This window comes from Mauremys reevesii, linkage group 8 (assembly GCF_016161935.1).
Source record: "Mauremys reevesii isolate NIE-2019 linkage group 8, ASM1616193v1, whole genome shotgun sequence".
Classification (NCBI taxonomy): Eukaryota; Metazoa; Chordata; order Testudines; family Geoemydidae; genus Mauremys; species Mauremys reevesii.
This window is the reverse complement of record NC_052630.1, coordinates 108,796,070-108,819,486: the sequence shown is the minus strand read 5'-3', so window position 1 is coordinate 108,819,486 and position 23,417 is coordinate 108,796,070. Positions and strand designations below refer to the sequence as shown.

The 23,417-nt window shown below is 46.1% G+C and overlaps 1 protein-coding gene across 3 annotated transcripts; it reads right to left on the bottom strand.

Moving 5' to 3' along the window:
- Positions 1–12,736: 12,736 nt before the first annotated feature.
- On the bottom strand, positions 12,737–22,960 carry LOC120370500 (E3 ubiquitin-protein ligase TRIM56-like). 3 transcript variants are annotated; one of them, XM_039485320.1, is made up of 2 exons: positions 22,810–22,960; positions 12,737–16,030 (listed from the first exon to the last, which is right to left on the bottom strand). In XM_039485320.1, the coding sequence occupies exon 2, from the start codon at positions 16,009–16,011 to the stop codon at positions 13,960–13,962; it is 2,052 nt and encodes a 683-aa protein (XP_039341254.1). In that variant the 5' UTR covers positions 16,012–16,030; positions 22,810–22,960; the 3' UTR covers positions 12,737–13,959. The 3 variants fall into 3 exon arrangements, with proteins under 3 accessions (XP_039341254.1, XP_039341256.1, XP_039341255.1); XM_039485322.1 differs by lacking the exon at positions 22,810–22,960 and adding an exon at positions 22,083–22,792 and having other exon boundaries at positions 12,737–15,929; XM_039485321.1 differs by lacking the exon at positions 22,810–22,960 and adding an exon at positions 22,083–22,791.
- Positions 22,961–23,417: the final 457 nt, after the last annotated feature.

Genomic DNA, 23,417 nt, shown 5'->3' with positions numbered 1-23,417 from the left:
GAACAGCCTTCCAAGGGGAGTAGTGGGGGCAAAAGACATATCTGGCTTTAAGACTAAGCTTGATAAATTTATGGAGGGGATGGTATGATGGGATAGCCTAATTTTGGCAATTAATTTGGCAATTGATCTTTGATTATCAGCAGGTAAGTATGCCCAGTGGTCTGTGATGGGATGTTAGATGGGTTGGGATCTGAGTTACTGCAGAGAATTCTTTCCTGGGTGCTGGCTGGTGAGTCTTGCCCACATGCTCAGGGTTTAACTGATCGCCATATTTGGGGTCGGGAAGGAATTTTCCTCCAGGGCAGATTGGCAGAGGCCCTGGAGGTTTTTCGCCTTCCTCTGCAGCATGGGGCACGGGTCACTTTCTGGAGGATTCTCTGCAGCTTGAGGTCTTCAAACCGCAATTTGGGGACTTCGATAACTCAGACATAGGCTAGGGGTTCGTTATAGAAGTGGATGGGTGGGATTCTGTGGCCTGCATTGTGCAGGAGGTCAGACTAGATGATCATAATGGTCCCTTCTGACCTTAAAGTCTATGAGTCTATAAGTCGCTGACTGAGGAGATATCTGAGCCATTAGCAATTATCTTTGAAAAGTCATGGACGAGATTCTAGGAGACTGGAAAAGGGGAAATATAGTGACAATCTATAAAAAGGGAAATAAGGACAATTTGGGGAATTATAGACCAGTCAGCTTAACTTCTGCACCCAGAAAGATAATGGAGCAAATAATTAAGCAATCGATTTGCAAACATCTAAAAGACAATGTGATAAGTAACAGTCAGCATGGATTTGTCAAGAACAAATCATGTCAAACCAACCTGATAGCTTTCTTTGACAGGGTAACAAGCCTTGTGGATGGGAGGAAGCGGTAGACATGGTATATCTTGACTTTAGTAAAGCTTTTGATAATGTCTCACATGACCTTCTCATGAACAAACTAGGGAAATGCAACCTAGATGGAGCTACTGAAATGTGAATGCAAAACTGGTTGGAAAGCCATTCTCAGAGAGGAGTTATCAGTGATTCACAGTCATGCTGGAAAAGCATAACAAGTGGGGTCCTGTGGGGATCAGTTCTGGGTCCGGTTCTGTTCAATATCTTCATCAATTATTTAAATAATGGTATAGAGAGTACACACAAAGTCTGTGGATGATACCAAGATGGGCAGGGTTGCAAGTGCTTTGGAGGACAGGATTAAAATTCAAAATAATCTGGACAAACTGGTGAAATGGTCTGAAATAAGTAGGATGAAATTCAATAAGGACAACTGCAAAGTACTCCATTTAGGAAGGAACAAACAGTTGCACACATACAAAATGGGAAATGACTCCTTAGGAAGGAGTATTGCAGAAAGGGATCTGGGCATCATAGTGGACCATAAGCTAAATATGAGTCAACAGTGTGATGCTTTTGCAAAAAAAGTGAACGTCATCCTGGGATGTAGTAGGAGGAGTGTTGTAAGCAAGACACGAGAAGTAATTCTTCCGCTCTACTCCGTGCTGATTAGGCCTCAACTGGAGTATTGTGTTCAGGTCTAGGCACCACATTTCAGGAAAGATGTGGAGAAAGTCTAGTGAAGAGCAACAAAAATGATTAAAGGTCAAGAAAACATGACCTATGAGGGAAGATTGAAAAAAAATTGGGTTTGTTTAGTCTGGAGAAGAGAAGACTGAGAGGGGACATGATAACAGTTTTCACGTATATAAAAGATTGTTACAAGGAGGAGGGAGAAAAATTGTTGTTCTTAACCTCTGAGGATAGGACAAGAAGCAATGGGCTTAAATTGCAGCAAAGGAGGTTTAAGTTGGACATCAGGAAAAACGTCCTGTGAGGGTGGTTAAACTCTGGAATAAATTGCCTAGGGAGGTTGTTGAATCTCCATCATTAGAGATTTTTAAGAGGAGATTAGACAAACACCTATCAGGAATGGTCTAGATAATACCTAGTCCTGCCATGAATGCCAGGGACTGGACTAGATAACCTTTTAGGTCCCTTCCAGTCCTATGCTTCTACGAATACCAGCCCTTTCCCTGAGCCTCCGAGGCTGAGCCCTACCAGGGCATGTGTTGCCCCCAAGTGAGACTAGAACTAGCTCATGATTAGGGCTACGATTCTGTCACAGGGGTCATGGAATGCATAACTGGAGCCTGTGGTGCCTGGGAGCTGCAAGGTTCCCCCCACAACCCATGGTGGCTGGGAACTGGGGGGGCCAAGCTCCCAGTTGCTGCCGGGGCAGGGAGGGAGGAGTGCCCCAGAGCTCTGAGCCAGAGGCAGCTGGGATACCCCAAGCTGGGAGCCACATGCAGTGAGAGCCCCGCAGCTCTGAGCTGTCATGCATATTTTTAGTAAATTTCATGCATGGGCTTCTGTTAATTTTTCTTTATTGCCTGTGACCTGTCTGCACTTTTACTAAAAATATGCATGACAAAATCTTAGCCTTATTTATGATTGCACCTGTCCCATCATATGCATCAGCTGTACTGCAAATATACAGTACTGGGGATAGAACTAGGGATCTTTGTCTGCAAATGAAAGCCTCTACCTGGTAAGCTGAAGAACCTGTGGGCTGCTGCTAGGGGTGGTACTTTGGTCAGCCCCTAGAGCACAGCAGTGCAAATATACATTATCCAGCATGTATGAGACATGATCCCACACACTCCCACCCCCCTTTACTTTCTTCTTTCACATTTGCTTTTCCTGGAGCAGGCAATGTGCATGGATAAAATATCAGAGACTTGTTCTTTTGTGAGAGGGAGCTAGACTATTGCACACAATCTTCCATGGTGTTTATCCCAACTCTGTTCAACACGCCCTAGGCAAAACAGCAGAGTTTTGGAAATGAATCCAGTGGGAAGGAACAAAGTGGATTTTGGATTAAAGAGTTAATTTTTAACTTTCCTCAGGTACCGATACAATCTCTGATCCACAGAGGTGCGCGGCCTCCTCCCTCCTCGCTGGCAAGGCAAGCACTTGTCTGTTCTCTGCATCAGAGTGAGCACAGTGACTACTCAAGACTACTTATAAGTCACTTAGCCAATGCCTCCTTAATGCAGCTAATACTCTGCTAGTGTTTCCAGAGGAACCAGGAAGCAAGCTGAGGCTCTGCTGGCCAGAGAAAAAGGTTGTGCTACTCAAATCCCTTTCCATATAACTTAGGTGTATGAGGCTTGGGAATGCTAAGCCATAGCAGAAGGATCCAATGCTAAAAAATTTCCTTTAGTATACGAAGCATGGAATTTTGACTGTCTCAGCAGCTTCCTGGAATGAATTCTGGATGTGCTGCTTCTGAGATAGCTCCTGACTGCTCTCCTTGTTCCTCCTATGTTCCAAGAGGAGCAATATCATGTTTTAACATGCTAGGCAAAAGACAGCCTCTAGGACCCCAAAACATCCCCATATGCCTCCTGATTATTTAGCTTGAGGAGTTAGGCACAGGACTGAATATGCTGATAAGTAGTTTGAGACATAAAGGTAGTAAATTTTTCCACACCTCTACATTATCTTCAAAACTATCTTTAATTGTAAACATGTGTCATTTTTTAAATTAGTAGATTTAGCCCAAATGCCCCTTAAAAGAAAAATATAAATTCAGAAATAAAGACCTAGGAATTTATTTTAAAAATATAAAAACACAAAAAAAGCAAATTTGGAATTCAGCCTCCTTATCACATTAAAAGCAGGCACAAACCATACTATAGAAAAAATCTAAATGCCCAAAGCCGGCCCTAGGGGAGCAGGCAGGGTGTCAGAGTTACTATTCAACAAGCTTCAATGCCTGGCAGTTTATACGTTTAATTTGTCCAGACTTTCTCCCCCCCACCCCCACCCCCCCGCATGGAAAAGACAGGCTAACCCTACATGCTAGCCTGGCTGCCCTGGCATGCAGGAGGGGAGGGATGTAGTCATCCATGGGTCTGAACACTGCTCCCTCCTAGCACTCAGTGATGCCCAGCCACCTCATCTTTTGTGTCACTAAAGTTCCCTGTGCCAAGTACCCAACCTGTAAAATGGGACCAGTTCCCTACCTCACATTGATCAGTATTAATGAGACTTGGATACTACAGCGATAAGGGTCACATAAGCCCCATGAGAGAGAGTTTGCAGAAACTAGAGTTGGCCAAGTCCTATTAGGTCACGTAGGCTGAATTTCTGTCAGGGCCAGGTCCACAAATCTTCAGTGTGGATCATCACCTGTCTGTAGTTGTACAGGACAAAATCAGAACTGACTGGATAACTGATGAGGGACAAGCTCCCCCTCTTCTGGTTCTGCCTCCTGTAGCTACTGGCAGGGTGGTTGAATCCAGCTACTACCGAGAGAGAGGAGAGAGAGAATTAAAACAAAACAAAGAAAAACCTCAAAGAGGCAGTTCATCTCCTGCCAGGAATTACCGCATAAAAGGGCAGTGGCCCAGGTAGGTAAACCATAAGCGGGACCATCTGTATCTGCCACCAACAGAGCAAGGAGTGGCCAGTAAAACTGTTTATGCGCACACCCTCCCGCAGCACACGTCTCATCATCCCCTCCTTCCTTCCTTCATCAGGCAATCTGGTCACAATCCCTTAGTTCCAGGGGACGTCAGGAATTCTACATGGAAGGGAGAAGGGAATCTCCCCCTCAGGAAGAAATTCCTTCTTGGACTAGGGAGCTCTTGGATTTGGTGCAAAAAGTGCCTTTACCTCAGAGGCCACCATCCTGTAAGCCCCAGGCAACAGTGACAGAGGGATAGCTCAGTGGTTTGAGCATTGGCCTGCTAAACCCAGGGTTGAGGGTTCAATCCTTGAGGAGACCACTTAGGGATCTGGGGCAAAAACTGGTCCTGCTAGTGAAGGCAGGGGGCTGGACTCAATGACCTGTCAAGGTCCCTTCCAGTTCTAGGAGATTGGTATATCTCCAATTATTACTTTTAGCCCTCTTGGCAACAAGGGTACACTGTTGACTCACATCTAGTTTCTCATTCATTGTAATTCCCAGGTCTTTTGCAGACCTGTAGTGGTGCATGGGATTCTTTTGTCTTAAGTGCTGCACATGTCCTTGTTGAACCTCATCAGATTTCTTTTGGCCCAATCCTCCAATTTGTCTAGGTCACTCTGGACTCTATCCCTACCCTCCAGGATATCTACCTCTCCCCGCAGCTTAGTGTCCTCTGCAAACTTGTCGAGGGAGGGATAGTTCAGTGCTTTGAGCATTGGCATGCTAAACCCAGGGTTCAGTTCAATCCTTGAGGGGGCCACTTAGGGATCTGGGGCAAAATCAGTACTTGGTCCTGCTAGTGAAGGCAGGAGGCTGGACTCAATGACCTTTCAGGGTCCCTTCCAGTTATGAGATAGGTATGTCTCCATATGTTATTTATTATTATTACTAGGGTACAATCCATCCCATCATCCAGATCAATGAAGATGTTGAACAAAACCAGCCCCAGGACCGACCGCAGGGGCACTCCTCTTGATACTGGCTGCCAATTAGACATCGAGCTGTTGATCATTACCTGTTGAGCCTGACGATCTAGCTAGTTTTCTATCCACCTTATAGCCCATTCATCCAATCCATACTTCTTTAATTTGCTGGCAAGAATAAAGTGGGAGATCGTATCAAAAGCTTTGCTAAAGTCAAGCTATATCGCATCCACCAGTTTCCCCATATCCACAGAGCCAGTTATCTTGTCATAGAAAGCAATCAGGTTGGTCAGGTATGACTTGCCCTTGGTGAATCCATGTTGACTGTTCCTGATAACCTTCCTCTCCTCCAAATTCAAAATGGATCCCTTGAGAACCTGTTCTGATTTTTCCAGGGACTGAGATGAGGCAGACCAGTCTGTAATTCCTTGGATTCTCCTTCTTCCCTTTTTAAAAGATGGGCACTATAATTTTCCTTTTCCAATTGTCCTGGACCTCCCCTGATTGCCACAAGTTTTCAGTTAATGACCAATGACTCTGCAATCACATCAGCCAACTCTCTCAGCACCCTCAGATGCACTGCATCCACCTCCATGGACTTGTGCACGTCCAGCTTTACTAAATACTCCTTAACCTGTTCTTTCACCACTGAGGGCTGCTCACCTCCTCCCCATACTCTGTTGCCCAGTGCAGCAATCGAGGAGCAGACCTTGTCTGTGAAGACCGAGGGGAAAAAAAAGCACTAAGTACTTCAGCTTTATCCACATCATCTATCACTAGGTTGCCTCCCCCATTCAATAAGGGTCTCACACTTTCCCTGACCACCTTCTTGTTGCTAATATACCTGTAGAAAACCTTCCTGTTACCGTTCACATCCCTTGCAAGCTTCAACTCCAATTGTGCCTTGGCCTTCCTGATCACACCCCTGCATGCTCTAGCAATATTTTTATATTCCTCCCTAGTCATCTGTCCAAGTTTCCACTTCTTGTAAGCTTTCTTTTTGTGTTTAAGCTCACCAAAGATTTCTCTGTTAAGCCAAGATGGTCACCTGCCATATTTACTATTCTTTCTGCAGATCGAGATGGTTTGTTCCTGCACCCTCAATAAGGCTTCTTTAAAATACAGCCAGCTCTCCTGGATTACTTTCCCCCTCATATTAGTCTCCCAGGGGATCCTGCCCATCAGTTCCCCGAGGAATTCAAAGTCTGCTTTTCTGAAGTCCAAGGTCCACATTCTGCTGCTCTCCTTTCTCCCTTTTGTCAGGATCCTGCAACCAACCATCTCATGGTCACTGCTGCCCAGGTTGCCAACCACTTCTACTTCCCCTACCAATTCTTCCCTGTTTGTGAGCAGCAGGTTAAGAGGAGCATGGCCCCTAGTTGGTTCCTCTAGCATTTGCACTAGGAAGTTGTCCCCAACACTGTCCAAAAACTTCCTGGATTGTCTGTGCACTGCTGTATTGCTCTCAAAGCATATGTTAGGGTGACTGAAGTCCCCCATGAGAACCAGGGCCTGTGATCTGGAAACTTCTGTTAGTTGTCTGAAGAAAGCCTCATTGTCCTGGTCTGGTGGTCTACAGCAGATGCCCACCACATCACCACCTTTGTTACTGTCACTTATGTTGAAATCCCTGGGTTGATGGATGAGTTCATAGAGGGATGGCCATGGCAGAGCTAGAGAGGTCTATCATAACAGATGCCAGTCCGAAAGGCTGGGGAGTGTTCTCTGGAAATTGGTGCTGAAGGGACATGGTCCTTCTTGTAAAGAAAAGTATAAATTTTCTAGAACTGAGAGCAGTGAAGTATGCTTTTCAACAACTGGTCCCAGCATTGCAGAACAGTCATATTCTGCTAATAATGGACAATACATTGGCAATGGCTTATGTAAACGATCAGTGGGTACAAGGTCAAGGGATCTACAAAATAAAGCAGCATCAATGATGCGGAGGCTCATCTACAGTCTATCAGGGATTTGCATATCAAAGGCACCAGCAATGCAAAGGCCAGCTGGCTGAACAGAAGGGAAAAACATAATCAGGCAGAATGAAGTCTTAAACAAATCCTTTCAGTTGATCATTAAAAATTTCAGAGTTCAAATTCTAGATATTTTATATCCAAAGCAAACTGGAAGGCTCACCAATACTTTGCAAGAAAAAGGGAGCCCTAGACATAGATGCCCTGTTGCTTAAGTGGCCAAAGGGTTTACTTTATGCTTTTCCCCCAGTGCCCATCATAACCAGAGTAATACAGATGATCAGAAAGGAGGAAGTGATCTTAGTGCTTCCCCTCCCACTGGCCCAGGAGGCCTTGGTTTCATACCAGTGGAGCTACCATTGTTCCTGAATCTAAGGCCAGATTTGTTATCCCAAGGTCCAGGTCTTCACCAGGATCCAAGCAAGTTAAATCTTGCAGTTTAGTATTTGGAAGGAAGTTTCTAGTACAAAAGAGTTACTCTGCTGGTCTCACTGTTAGCATCTAGGAGAAAAATCAACAAGCAGGATTTACTCAAGGATCTGGTCTAAAGTCAAAGCTTGGTATAGAGAGAGAACTATTCAGGATCACATAGCTAAAGTATCTCATGGTCTGGGACTTTTACAATGTTTTGATATTGGGTCGCATGCTAGTACCTTAAAAGTACATGTTTCTGCACGGTCTGCAATTTTGAGTGTATCCAGAAAAACCTCCATTTCCCCCCATAAGGACATGTTGCTTCATTAGAGCAGTTCAGCTACTGCATTCTCCTAAGGTGCATAGAGCTCCATCTTGAACATTGTGCTCAATGCCTTAACGCAAGTCCCCTCTGAACCTATTTAATCAGCTCATTGTGTTATTCTAATATAAAAATGAGCTTTTTGACTGCTGTCACTTCGGCACGAAGGGTGTCAGAGTTTGGAACTTAGTTGAGCCAGGCTTCTGCATCTTTCACAAAGATACGGTGGTTTTGAGCACCGATCTCACCTTTATGCCAAAAGTAAATACAATTTTTCATTAAGCACACAAGAGCTCACTGCCATTATTTTTGTCCACATCCTTCTTACTGAAAGGAGACGCTATGGCATTTGCTGGAACTAAGGCGAGCCTTAAAGGTTTATCTGAAAAGAACTGAGCACATAAGAAAAGCAACAGCCTTATTGGTCTTTTTCTTGGGTGAAATAAGATGTGCTAAGCATCTCAATCATCAAACTCAGGGTGGAAATACAGGTGCATTGCTGAGGTGTATTGTCAGTAATGAGGGACTACACCAGAGATAGTGTCCAGACAGCTTCATCAGTACATCAATCTGACTGGCTGCTGAGGCCATCAGCTTACTGGCTTCTCAGTGCTCATGCCCACCACTCCACCACATAGTTCCTGCTGTTCCCACCTTGCACCAAGCCTTGCCCATTCTGCCCCTGCCTTGAAACCCCTCCCCCCTTGCCTTCTAGCCGGCCCTCTGGCTTGACGCCCAGCTCTGGCTCCTGATTCCGGTTTGACCCCCAGCTCTACTATCCAGTTCCTGCCCTCTGGTTTGACCCAGGGTTTTGGATCACTATGGCTCTCACCCTAGCCACTAGGCATGATGCCCGCTCTGACCACCAGGCTACTCTGCCCTTGTCCTGGTCGGCTGACAAATAGAGCAAAAGGACTCAATCCTCCAATGGGCACTGGAGCTCACTCAGTGTGAGCAGTGGGCTGAGAAAGGGCAGGCCCCTTTCAATGGAATCTGTAAAGCGGCAACTTGATTATCCCTGCATACATTTTCCAAGCTTTAGAAGGCACACACTCAATCTTTAGCTGATGCAGCCTTTGGCAGTTGGGTCCTGAGCCCACACTTGCACAGTAGTCCAGCACAGAAAGACAACAGTCTATTTGAAGGAGCCACAAGAACCTATTCAGTGAGATTTATTGCAAATACTTTTTTAATCCCCTATCCTGGGCTTCAGGCACTTTTGTAAACATTTTAAAATACAATCAACAAAAGTAAAGCCAGCAGGTGATCCCTAGCCAAAATAAACAACCACCTCATACCCCAAAAGCCTAGGTAAATTGCGGAGCCTTGAGCAAGGTGGGTGTTTGCAGCCTGTCTCCCCTGCCAGGAATTGCAAGGGATGAAGGGGCTGGCAAATAAAGATAGTAGGGTGGGAATGAGGGGTTAATGTTGATCTTATCAGCCATAAAGTCCCTCCTACTGATTGGCCAGCTCCTTTGCTTGGCACCCAGTATGACACCTGGCCACAAAGAGGAGAGGATGTGTACTCCATTGGCATAAACAAAGGACACCTGTGTTCTAATCCCATTTTTGACACTGACTCACCTTGGGGGCCCCTTGGCTTCCCATCTGGGAAATTCTCACCTACCTGATGCCTACCTGGCTGTGAAGCTTGCATACATGTAATTAATCTTGACTTCTTTAAGACAGTTGCATGACATTTTGATTTTAAAAATAGCATTATACAATATCAGTAGTGCACACGTTACATGGATTAAGAACTGGCTAACTGACCGATACCTAAATGTAATTGTCACTAAGGAATGATTAAATGGGGGGGGGGGGGGGGGGAAGAGGTTTGAGGTAAATCTTCACTGCTGTCCTGCAGGTATCACTTCTAGGCCTGACATTATTTAACATTTTCATCAATGATCTGGAAGTAAATATAAAATCACTGCTGATAAAATTTGTGGATGACACAAAAATCTGTGAAGTGGTAAACAATGACATGGCAGTCATACAGAGCGATCTGGATCACTTAGTAAACTGGGCCCATTCAAACAAAATGATTCTTAATACAGCCAAAGGCAACTTTATACATCTGCGAACAAGGAGTGCAGGCCACACCTACTGAGTGGGACTGTACCCTGGAAAGCATTGACTCAGAATGATTTAGGGGTCATAGGGAAGCAGCTCAAGATGAGCCCCCCGTCTGACGCGCTGGCAAAAAGGGCTAATATGATCCATGAACATAAAAACAGAGGAATAATGAGTAGTAGAGAGATTTCTACCTCTGTATATGGCATTGGTGAGACCAGCACAAGAATACTGTCCAGTTCTGGTGCCATATTATTTAAAACATGTTGAAAAATCAGAGTGTGCAGGAAAGAGCCACAAAAACTATATAAGGGCTGGAGACGTACAGTTCTTTTACAGTGAGACTTAAATAGCTCCATCTGTTTATCTTACTTCAAAGAAAATGTGAGCGGTGCCTTGTTAGCATTTAACTACCTCCATAGGGAGAAAATACAGGGTGCTAAAGAGTTCTTTAGGAGAAAGGAGTAACAAGAAGTAATGGCTGGAAGTTGATGCCAAACAAATTCAAATTAGAAATAAGGCAGTTATTTTAACAGTGAAGGTCATTAAACATTGGAACCAACTCCAAAGGGAAGTGGTGGATTCTCCATCTCTTGCTGCCTTCATATGCAAAGTGGATGCCTCTCTGGAAGACGCTTTAGTCAAACAAAAGCTATTGGGTTCAATACAGGGGAAAGTGGATGAAATCGAATGGCCTGGATCACAAAGGCCAAACTAGATCTAATGGTCCCTTCCAGCCTTAAACTATGAATCTATTAATCTAATGAATGGACATGTCTAGTGCGCAATATAAATGCTATTCTATTACTATAATAGAGAAATGTGCAGGATGGCATTTTAATGCTGGAATAAAGGTGGCAGCGAGGGTGGGGAGAGGCAGAGTGAACAGGTGGGGAGTTAATGTGAAATGACTGCAATATAGCATAAGGCAGTTTAGGGCTCCATCCTCAGAGGCATGACATCCTAGAGCATGGCAGGGACAGTCCCTAATTATCAGGTTATGACACTTTATTACCGGTGAAGAGCTGCTGCACACTAAGCATTTTCACAGACACTACAATGTTGAAAAGTATGGGCCTTCCATAACAAATCTCAGCAAAGTTGGAGGATGGGTTAATGAGGAAATGGGGGAGGGGGTAAGAGAAGAGGCACAATGATGAATGATTCTGGAGATACTATCATGGAAAGAAATGAGGACAACATACTATTGGACCAACATATGGACTGTGTGTGCACAACTGCATTTCTGTGTACAAGGGCACGTGAGAATGTGTTGTACATAACATAAGAATGGCCCTACTGGGTCAGACCAAAGGTCCATCTAGCCCTCTAGCCTGTCTTCCAACTATGGCCAATGCCAGGTACCCCAGAGGGAATGAACAAAACAGGTAATCAAGTGATCCATTCTGTCGCTCATTCCCAGCTTCTGGCAAACACCATCCCTGCCCATCCTGGCTAATATCTAATTCTTTTTTGAACCCTGTTATGGTCTTGGCCTTTACAACATCCTCTGACGAGGAGTTCCACAGGTTGACTGTGAGTTGTGTGAAGAAATACTTCCTTTTGTTTGTTTTAAACCTGCTGCCTATTAATTTCATTTGGTGACCCTAGTTCCTGTGTTATGAGTAGTAGTAAACAACACTTCCTTATCTATTTTCTCTACACCAGTCATGATTTTATAGACCTCAATCATATCTCCCCTTAGCCGTCTCTTTTCCAAGCTTAAAAGTCCCAGTCTTATTAATCTCTCCTTATACGGAAGCCATTCCATACCCCTAATAATTTTTGTTGCCCTTTTCTGAACCTTTTCCAAGTCCAATATATCTTTTTTGAGATGGGGTGACCACATCTGCACACAGTATTGAAGATGTGGGCATACCATGGATTTATACTCTGTCCTATTATTTATCCCTTTCTTAACTATTCCCAACATTCTGTTCGCTTTTTTGACTGCCGCCGCACATTGAGTGGATGTAAGAGAACTATTCACAATGACTCCAATATCTCTTTCTTGAGCAGTAACAGCTAATTTAGACCCCATACTTTTATATGTATAGTTGGGATTACACTTTCCAATGTGCATTACTTTGCATTTATCAACATTAAATTTCATCTGCCATTTTGTTGCCCAGTCACCCAGTTTTGAGAGATCCTTTTGTAGCTCTTTGCAGTCTGCCTGGGTCTTAACTATCTTTAGTAATTTTGTATGCACACACCTGAATACTAATGTGTGTGTGCGCATGAGTGCGTGAGAGAATGCATGTCTACACAACAGTGCACGTGGCTAGGTCCCTGAGAATCTGTGTAAGAGAGCACATTTGCCAGCAAGTGTTAAAACAAAGCCCAAAGACAAATGCCTCAATAGCTCCCACAGAGCTGCTCGGTAAGAGCCTGAACATTTCTTGCCAACACAGTGTAAGAAGCCAGTGAATGTATTCTCACATCCTGTCCTGCACACAAGGAAAGGCTCCAGCAAAAATCCCTTATTTTCAGGTCACTCTGACACTCAGTGTCAGAGTCATGCCCTGGACCCATAGTGAGGCCTGCCACACCCATAATTGCACCAAGCTTTATTAAAGCGAAACAAGAAGAAAATTTGGAAAACAGTTCATAAGGGAAAGCATTAATTATCCAAATGCATAAAAGTGTTAGTGTAAAACAATCATTTCTGTTTGAGCGTTAACAGTAGGATGAGCTGGAATGCAATAGGAATCTTTAGTCTCTATCCCTAAATATAAACAAAAGCTGAGACCTGCTCAAGCACGGACTGCTCTGCCTGGATTCAATAGGCTAAACAGAAAAGGAATGTAAGAGGCTGCATCACCTGTTGAACTGAGGTGACTGCCACCGCCTTCCCAATGGATGCACTAACCAGTCCTTGGCTGCAGCAAGGCTGGGTGCTTTCTGCTTGGGATCTTTAGATACAGTTCTAGCCATTTTTACCTTTTCACACTTGTGGGACTGGTCAGGTTCCCTGGATACTTCCAATGCTGAGACCAGGTTCCCACAGCCTCTGGCAGGTGTAAGGTTCCTTTGTGATGTTTGGTCATCCTGCTCAAGGAGGACTCTGACTTGTATGGGGGGCGGAAGAGGGTGGGGAAGAGGGAGAAATTCAGTGGCTGGTTGGGCTAAGATGGCAAAGGGGATGCTGAGAGATAGAAGTAGGTCGTTTTTCTGAACATTCCCTTAATCTGGGACACACTCCAGAACAGTGAAAGTGGAAATCAGAGTTCTATCAGCTCACACCGCTGATGCAGAGGTAAGGCAGGCAGGGGAAGAGATGTTACTGTAAAGTGAAACAGTTAAAAGGCACCTGTCATCCATCAGTGCCAACTACCAAATGCACATTAAGCAAAGGCATTTCCCTTCTGCCATTTCCTTAGAGCTGGCCATTATTCCCAGCTCTCCAGCTGTTCACCTCAGGCACTGATAGCACTGACTATAGCATTGCAGTGTCCCCCGCATAAACTGGCAAGTGAGCTGGAAGAGTGTAGAAAGTTTTGGCAATATGGATCTCATCTCAGTTAGTGAAATATTATTTCTACCTCCAGCTCCCCTGGACTCCGATTATTTTCAAAACCCTTGGAGCACAAAGATTCCTGCCCAGACATGTCTGCTCCACTGACATCTAGAGTCAGGGCTAAAGCTCTGTAACACATCTGGAGGTGACAGTACTAGTGGGATTACTCTGGTGCTCTATTAACACAAGGTTTTGGGACCTGAGGTTACAGAACCAGCTACTTTGGGGCACTCAGACCACATTCTCCTAGGGTGTGAACTAGAAGCAGTAAATGTGGACGTAACCATCCTCTTGCACCAGGACAAGGCGCCCGCCATCATCCACAGCAAGGACACGGGGTCTCTTCTGCCGATTTTGGTTGCTCAACACTACCTCCCCCGTCTCACCATCTGGGGAAAATTTAATCACCTTCAACTGATCGACCACAAAAATGTTACTGGACGTGTCCACACATACACTAAACGGCTTTGTCAGCAGCGAGTGTGAGGTCTTCAGCACGTTGAGGATCAGCCCAGACTTCTCAATGATGACAATCTGCTTCTTGATGAAGTCTGAGACAATGAATTCCTCCCAGTCATTGACGGCAATGAAAAGGAACTTCCCCCCATGGTAATCTGTGGGTGTCACCCTGCCCACGCAGTGTCCTGAAGGGCTGTAAAGGGAGATGGAGCAGAGAGTGCCCTCACTCACAGCAATATAGGAGTCCTCATAGGAGGTGATAGCATAGGAAGACTCGGATCCCCTTAGCAGCAACTTGTGCAGAAACTTTCCCTCAAGGGTCAGGAAGAAGAGGAAGGAATCTGAAGAGCAAGCTAGGACATCTCCACAGACCGAAATGCCACAGAAGACACTGTCTGAGTCTGGCAGGGGTATTGATTGCTGAAAGTGCCCACCAGCGCTGTACTGCTTTATCTCATCATTCTCCTGATCCAACAGGAGAATGCCACCAGCATGAGGCAGAACAGCAATCCCTGTGATATTGGGCTTTACTTGGGAGCAGCACTGGTCTACCTCGAAAGTGCAGACACGCTTAGGCCTTTTACTGCGTCTGCTGCAACAAGAGGAGTTCTTGTTGGGAGTGTCAGGAGCACTCTCTTCAGAGTTTGGACACGAGTCTTCTTCCGAGTCCACAGGCAAGACTGGGTCATCCTCAGACTCCTCACTGGGGGAAGCAGATGCCTCACTATCTGGCTCAAAAACAGTTTCCATGTCTCCTTTAGGATGTTCCCCAGGAAATACTAGACTGAAGAGTGCTGCCTCAGACAGCATTACTGGCTGATCCCAGGCTATGGCCAATTCAGGGATTTGGCTCTCTAGTTTCCGTGGGATATATGTCTGGAGCTCCTGAATCCGATTCCTTATCATGCCCTCCAGGTGTAAGATCTCATAGTCCTTTCCCACATAGAGGACCCTTTGAGAGAACTCCTTGGTACTGATTGCTTTATCTCTTTGGTTCTGGAGCTCCTCTTTCACCAGGCGACAACTTTCCATTTGCTGAGTTAGAAAAGCAGACAGCTCGCCCAGAATGGCTTCTTTCTGGGCCAGGAGATAGTCAATAAAGTCATCCACATATCTGGTGATCCTCTCCTTTATGTTCTCTCCTGATATTTTCAACTTATCTACCGTCTCCTCCACAGCTTTTTCCTGCTCAGAGATGCATGTTATTGTTCCTGCCAGGCTGTCAATTAGCTGCTCAACAGAAGGCCTTTCCCGCTGCACAGCATTTGCCATAGAGACCACCTTATGCTGGAAATGGTCTAGCATGCGGCAGTCCCTGCAGATGGGAGCACTGCAGGTGTCACAGAAGAATCGCAGAGCTTCCTGCTGGTGGTCCTGGCAGCACAGCTCCTGAAGCAGCCTCATCTCAGCATCATACTCCCCAGCTAGAAACTCCTCAAGCTTCACCACCTTGTGATGAAGAGTGAGACGGGAGCAGCAATGGCCCTGAGTGCATGACTGGCACAAGAAATCCTTGCAGTCTAGGCAACGGGCAGTTGCAGTCAAGATCTTCTGGGCATCTGAGCAGACTGTGCAGGCCAAGTCCCTGTTGTGTTTAATCTGGAACAACTCCAGTAGGCTGTTGATGAAGAAGTTGGTTTTCAGAGATGAGGCTCCTCCTGGGACATCTGTTTGCAGCCGGCACTCAGGACACAGGAGGGCTCCGTCCCTCACTAGTGGTTCCAGGCAATGCTGGCAGTAACTGTGCAGACACGGAAGGATCTTTGGCACTGTGTAGAGATCATAGCAGATTTTACAGGTCAGAAAATCCTCCTTGATTAATTCTTGTAAGGACATAGAGGTTAGAGCCATTGCTCCATCCAAACGAGGCCTGAAAACAAAGAGAAGAGTCAAAATGTACTCATCTTATTTCTACACCCATCATCTGAGTGACAGTCCTGCTGAAGGCTGCAATCCCAAGAAAAAGTCAGAGTGACACATGGGAGGAACAAGGGGAAAGAGAGAAGCAGATATATGGGTGAGAGGAGAGGGAGACAGGGTCACGGTCTGGCCTGCATCACATATCTGTCCTTGTGCATGCTTCTGTTTAGCTGGATGGGTATCTTTAGTGAACACTTGTAGAAATTTTTGCTTCCTGACACTGCAGAAATGTTTGAATCTATTCGCCCTGGGGACATAGGCAAGAAATTGTTGAGCATCCAGGAATTTTATCCCCAAAATTACTAAAATGTATAGTCTATAAGAACATAAGAAAGGCCGTACCGGGTCAGATCAAAGGTCCATCTAGCCCAGTATCTGTCTACCGACAGTGGCCAATGCCAGGTGCCCCAGAGGGAGTGAACCTAACAGGCAATGATCATCCTTTGACGAACAGAGGCTAGGGACACCATTCTTACCCATCCTAGCTAATAGTCATTTATGGACTTAGCCACCATGAATTTATCCAGTTCCCTTTTAAATACTGTTATAGTCCTAGCCTTCACAACCTCCTCAGGTAAGGAGTTCCACAAGTTGACTGTGCGCTGCGTGAAGAAGAACTTCCTTTTATTTGTTTTAAACCTGCTGCCTATTAATTTCATTTGGTGACCCCTAGTTCTTGTATTATGGGAATAAGTAAATAACTTTTCCTTATCCACTTTCTTAACATCACTCATGATTTTATATACCTCTATCATATCACCCCTTAGTCTTCTCTTTTCCAAGCTGAAGAGTCCTAGCCTCTTTAATCTTTCCTCGTATGGGACCCTCTCCAAACTCCTAATCATTTTAGTTGTCCTTTTCTGAACCTTTTCTAGTGCTAGAATATCTTTTTTGAGGTGAGGAGACCACATCTGTACACAGTATTCAAGATGTGGGCGTACCATGGATTTATATAAGGGCAATAATATATTCTCAGTCTTATTCTCTATCCCCTTTTTAATGATTCCTAACATCCTGTTTGCTTTTTTGACTGCCTCTGCACACTGCGTGGACATCTTCAGAGAACTATCCACGATGACTCCAAGATCTTTTTCCTGACTCATTGTAGCTAAATTAGTCCCCATCATATTGTATGTATAGTTGGGGTTATTTTTTCCAATTTGCATTACTTTACATTTATCCACATTACATTTCATTTGCCATTTTGTTGCCCAATCACTTAGTTTTGTGAGATCTTTTTGAAGTTCTTCACAATCTGCTTTGGTCTTAACTATCTTGAGTAGTTTAGTATCATCTGCAAACTTTGCCACCTCACTGTTTACCCCTTTCTCCAGATCATTTATGAATAAATTGAATAGGATTGGTCCTAGGACTGACCCTTGGGGAACACCACTAGTTACCCCTCTCCATTCTGAGAATTTACCATTAATTCCTACCCTTTGTTCCCTGTCTTTTAACCAGTTCTCAATCCATGAAAGGACCTTCCCTTTTATCCCATGACAGCTTAATTTACGTACCACCCTTTGGTGAGGGACCTTGTCAAAGGCTTTCTGGAAATCTAAGTACACTATGTTCACTGGATCCCCCTTGTCCACATGTTTGTTGACCCCTTCAAAGAACTCTAATAGATTAGTAAGACACGATTTCTCTTTACAGAAACCATGTTGACTACTGCTCAACAGTTTATGTTTTTCTATGTGTCTGACAATTTTATTCTTAACTATTGTTTCGACTAATTTGCCCGGTACCGACATTAGACTTACCGGTCTGTAATTGCCGGGATCACCCCTAGAGCCCTTTTTAAATATTGGCATTAGCTAATTTAACTTCCAGTCATTGGGTACTGAAGCCGATTTAAAGGACAGGTTACAAACCTTAGTTAAGTATTCCGCAACTTCACATTTGAGTTCTTTCAGAACTCTTGGGTGAATGCCATCTGGTCCCGGTGACTTGTTAATTGATAAACTCAACATTAATTCCAAAACCTCCTCTAGTGACACTTCAATCTGTGACAGTTTCTCAGATTTGTCACCTACAAAAGGCAGCTCAGGTTTGGGAATCTCCCTAACATCCTCAGCCGTGAAGACTGAAGCAAAGAATCCATTTAGTTTCTCCGCAATGACTTTATCGTCTTTAAGTGCTCCTTTTGTATTTCGATCGTCAAGGGGCCCCACTGGTTGTTTAGCAGGCTTCCTGCTTCTGATGTACTTAAAAACATTTTGTTATTACCTTTGGAGTTTTTGGCTAGCCATTCTTCAAACTCCTCTTTGGCTTTTCTTATTACACTCTTGCACTTAAGTTGGCAGTGTTTGTGCTCCTTTCTATTTGCCTCACTAGGATTTGACTTCCACTTTTTAAAGGAAGTCTTTTTATCTCTCACTGTTTCTTTTACATGGTTGTTAAGCCATGGTGGCTCTTTTTTAGTTCTTTTACTGTGTTTCTTAATTTGGGGTATACATTGAAGTTGGGCCTCTATTATGGTGTCTTTAAAAAGGGCCCATGCAACTTGCAGGGATTTCACTTTAGTCACTGTACCTTTTAACTTTTGTTTAACTAACCCCCTCATTTTTGTATAGTTCCCCCATTTGAAATTAAATGCCACAGTGTTGGGCTGTTAAGGTGTTCTTCCCACCACAGGGATGTTGAATGCTATTGTATCATGGTTACTATTTCCAAGCGGTCCTGCTATAGTTACCTCTTGGACCAGCTCCTGCGCTCCACTCAGGATTAAATCTAGAGTTGCTTCTACCCTTGTGGGTTCCCGTATCAGCTGCTCCATGAAGCAGTCATTTAAAGTATCGCGAAATTTTATCTCTGCATTTCGTCCTGAAGTGAAATGTTCCCAGTCAATATGGGGATAATTGAAATCCCCCACTATTATTGGGTTCTTAATTTTGATAGCCTCTCTAATGTTCCTTAGCATTTCATCATCACTATTACTGTCCTGGTCAGGTGTTCGATAATAGATCCCTAATGTTATATTTTTATTAGAGCATGAAATTTCTCTCCATAGAGATTCTATGGAACATGTGGATTCGCTTAAGATTTTTACTTCATTTGAATCTACACTTTCTTTCACATATAGTGCCATTCCTCCCCCTGCATGACCTGTTCTGTCCTTCCAATATATTTTGTACCCCAGAATGATTGTGTCCCATTGATTGCTCTCAGTCCACCAGGTTTCTGTGATGCCTATTATATCAATATCCTCCTTTATCACAAGGCACTCTAGTTCACCCATCTTATTATTTAGACTTCTAGCATTTGTGTACAAGCACTTTAAAAACTTGTCCCTGTTTATTAGTCTGCCTTTTTCTGATGTGCTGGATTCTTTTTTATGTGACTGTTTATCATCTGATCTGGCCCTTACATTACCCTCTTCCGTCCTCTGCTCCTGACTATAACCTGGAGATTCTCTATCATCAGACTCTCCCCTAAGAGAAGTCTGTGTCCGATCCACATGCTCCTCTGTAGCAGTCGGCTTTCCCCCATCTCCTAGTTTAAAAACTGCTCTACAACCTTTTTAATGTTTAGTGCCAGCAGTCTGGTTCCACTTTGGTTTAGGTGGAGCCCATCTCTCCTGTATAGGCTCCCCCATTCCAGAAGTTTCCCCAGTTCCTAATGAACGTGAACCCCTCCTCTCTAGACCATTGTCTCATCCATGCGTTGAGACTCTGAAGCTCTGCCTGCCTACCTGGCCCTGCGCGTGGAACTGGGAGCATTTCTGAGAATGCCACCATAGAGGTCCTGGATTTCAGTCTCTTCCCTAGCAGCCTAAATTTGGCTTCCAGGACATCTCTCCTACCCTTCCCTATGTCACTGGTACCTACATGTACCACGACCACCGGCTCCTCCCCAGCACTACACATAAGTCTGTCTAGATGCCTCGAGAGATCTGCAACCTTCGCACCAGGCAGGCAAGTCACCATACGGTTCTCCCGGTCATCACAAACCCAGCTGTCTACATTTCTAATAATCGAATCTCCCATTACTAACACCTGCCTTTTCCTAGAAACTGCAGTTCCGTCCCCCGGAGAGGCAACCTCAGTGCGAGAGGCAACCCCAGCACCATCTGGAAGGAGGGTCCCAACTATGGGAAGGTTTCCCTCTGCTCCCATTGACTGCTCTGCTTCCCTGGGCCGTTTTTCCTCCTCAACAGCGCAGGGGCTGTCTGACCGGAGGTGGGACAATTCTACAGTGTCCCAGAAAGCCTCATCAACATACCTCTCTGCCACTCTTAGCTCCTCCAGTTCCGCCACCCTGGCCTCCAAAGTCCGTACATGGTCTGAGGGCCAGGAGCTCCTTGCACCGACTGCACACATATGCCACCTGCCCACAGGGCAGGTAGTCATACATGCAGCACTCAGTGCAATAAACTGGATAGCCCCCACTCTGCTGCTGGGCTTCTGCCTGCATTGTCTCCTAGTTAATGGAAGGGTGGTTTACAGAACGAGGTTTTGGAATGTGGTTTGGTTTATAGGTTTTAGGGGGACTCCAGGGAAAGGGTTAGGGCCAACAAGGGACTCCCACTCCCTTCCCACTTCCCTGCCAAACTCCCTTGCGAAACTCCCTGTTAGCAGCCCCTGTTCGCTGCAGACAGACACAAGGAATGGCAGGTGAGAGAACTAGGCTAATTTAAGGAAGGAACTATCTGGGATCTGAGTTGGATCAGCTGACACACTGAAGTTCTCTAGGACTCTGACCCAAATTACTTACTGAAGAAACTCATGTTTTTTTATGAATTTTAGAACATACCACAAAGATTAGGCTATTACAAATTCTAACAAACCAATTATGGACAATACAATGCAATTATCATATTAAGGTCAGAAATAAGGTTTGTTAGCAGCAACACTGGCATTAAATCATCAGTTTAATCAAACCATCAAATTAACACAGCAAATAATCACTTCATCCCAAAACAGGAAGTTCAAGGAGTTAGGTGGTTAATTTAGTTACAATACACCGGGACTTTTACTCACAGCACCAACACAAATCTTTAGCTGGATGAATATTTCAGTATAAAAAACCATTTGACTTATGTCTATAGCACACCCTCAGAAGCCAATTAATGCTTTCCTCCCAGAACTTCACTGTAAGGTAGTGGTTTCTGGCGCTTAGTGCTTTTTGCCAGTGGATGTAAAGTAAAAATGGGTCCACCTCTGATGGAGACACTTTTCTCTAGGTAAGTGAAGACCCAAATAGATTATTCTTCAAAATCAATAGTGAATCCTGTCTTGTTGTATCATAAATATCTGGGACAACTTAAAAACAGGCACATTAAATTTATTTTGATTCATCACAAAATACTTAAATAACTTATGTCATGACAAAACATATGGTTAGTGTAAAAGGGTAGCAAGCCAATTTAAGGGCTAGAGGCCTAGGGCCAGCCAATCCTAGTTACTAGACAGGCACACCTGAGCAGGGATCAGATGATTCCCGAGGGGGGAATGGGATGCTCAGGGAGAGAAAGCCATGGCAGAGACTACAGAGAGCAGGAGGCTCTTGAAGGAACCCCCTGACCATGCAGTATGGTTTGAACCTCAGAGCCAGCGGAGCTGAAGAAAGCTGAGGGTCAGAGAGAGCAGCCTCCACAGCAGTAAAAAAAACCAAAAAAACCCTCCAGGCAGATAGGTCCGACAGTGATCTGCAAAGGCAAGGAACAGCTTCAGAGAACTCCAGGGATAACGAGAAGCCCCACAACTGAGTTTTGTTTTGTCTCTTATGTCAATTAATTAGACCCTGGGAGGGAAGGCATTACTGGGCAAAAAGCCCCTGTGGAGTTTATTTAAGAAGCCACCTGAAAGGGGAAGTTGAAGCATGGCTGCTGCAAAGCCATCTCAAGCCACAAAGGGGCATTTGAGAGGCAGCCTGCCTGTGACAACAGTAAGATTAATGCTGCATTAAGCATCACTCAGTAGTTTAAAAAAAAATTAGGCTGTGCTCTGTTAGGGCTATTTCTGCCCGTTGTTTATCCGCCCATTTGCATGGGCGCTTACCTGATCCATGCACGCGCTGGCAGCAGTTAGATGCACGCAGGAGACAGGCACCTATATTTCTAAATCTGGTCATTCAAGTCACATTGTAAACTGTGTGTAGCGGGGATTGGGGCCATCTTGTGTGTCCATCGCCGTGACTCTCAACCGAGATCCCCAGCGCCCCCCGCTAAAGCAGGGAGCTGCGCCGAGAGCCCCGCCCACACACAGCCCCTGGCTCCCCCCGCCTGCACCCTGAGCGGTTTTCAGGCTCTCTGCGCTGACTGCCCCCGTTGAGTTGTAGGTTTTGGTTGTGTCCCCCCACAGCCCAGGCAGACGGGGTGGCCCCCTGGGTGGGGGTGCGGCTCCCTGTCTGGACCCTGCTGGGCACAGCTGGCTCGAGCCCGCCAGCCTTTGCCCCGGCCCAAGGCCCCCCCGCCGGGCCCTGGCGCTTTTACAGCCTGTTGAGGGGGCCTCGGCACGGAAAAGGTGGCGACCCCCTGTCGTGCAGCGCCCGCCGGGACGGCACCTAGTCCCGAGGCAGCCTCCGGGCACGGCTGAAACGGTCCAATAAACAGCCCCCGAGGGGCTCGGCTGGCAGCGCGCGGGGTCACCCCACAAGGGCCGCCCAGCGCCAGAGCTGCTTCCCGCCCGGGGGGGGTGGGGCGCACACGGCAGGTTCCAGGCTCTGGCCTGGCCCCGCTCACTGCCCGCCGGGCCGGGCCGCCACGTTCCCGCCCGCGCGACTCACCCGCCGCCGCGCCGAGCTCTACTGGGACAGCGCCATTTCCGCTCCCGAGCTGCGCAGGCCCGGCCAGCGGGGGCGTTATCGCACTTCCGGGAGCCGCTCCGCGCCCTTCCGGTCCGAGTCTTACCGCCAGCCGCCCCGGCAACGGCGGGGGAGCGGGGAAAAGTTGCGTGGGGAGGCAGGGAGGGACGCGTGGGGAGGACTAGGGGCAGGAGGACTGAGGGGAGGGAGGGCAGAGGGTGGGTAGGACTGAGGGGAGGGAGGAAGGAAGGGATGGGGAGGACTAGGGGCAGGAGGGAGGAAGGGCAGGGGATGGGGATGGGGAGGACTGGGGGGAGGGAGGGCAGAGGGTGGGGAGGACTGAGGAACGGACTGGGGGGAGGAGGACGGGATGGGGAGGACTAGGCAGGAGGACTGAGGGGACGGAGGGAGGGAGGAACGGGTGGGGAGGACTAGGGGCAGGAGGAATGAGGGCAGCAAGGGCAGAGGGTGGGGAGGACTGAGGGGAGGGAGGAAAGAAGGGATGGGGAGGACTAGGGGCAGGAGGGAGGAAGGGCAGGGGATGGGGATGGGGAGGACTGGGGGGAGGGAGGAAGGGCAGGGGAAGAGAT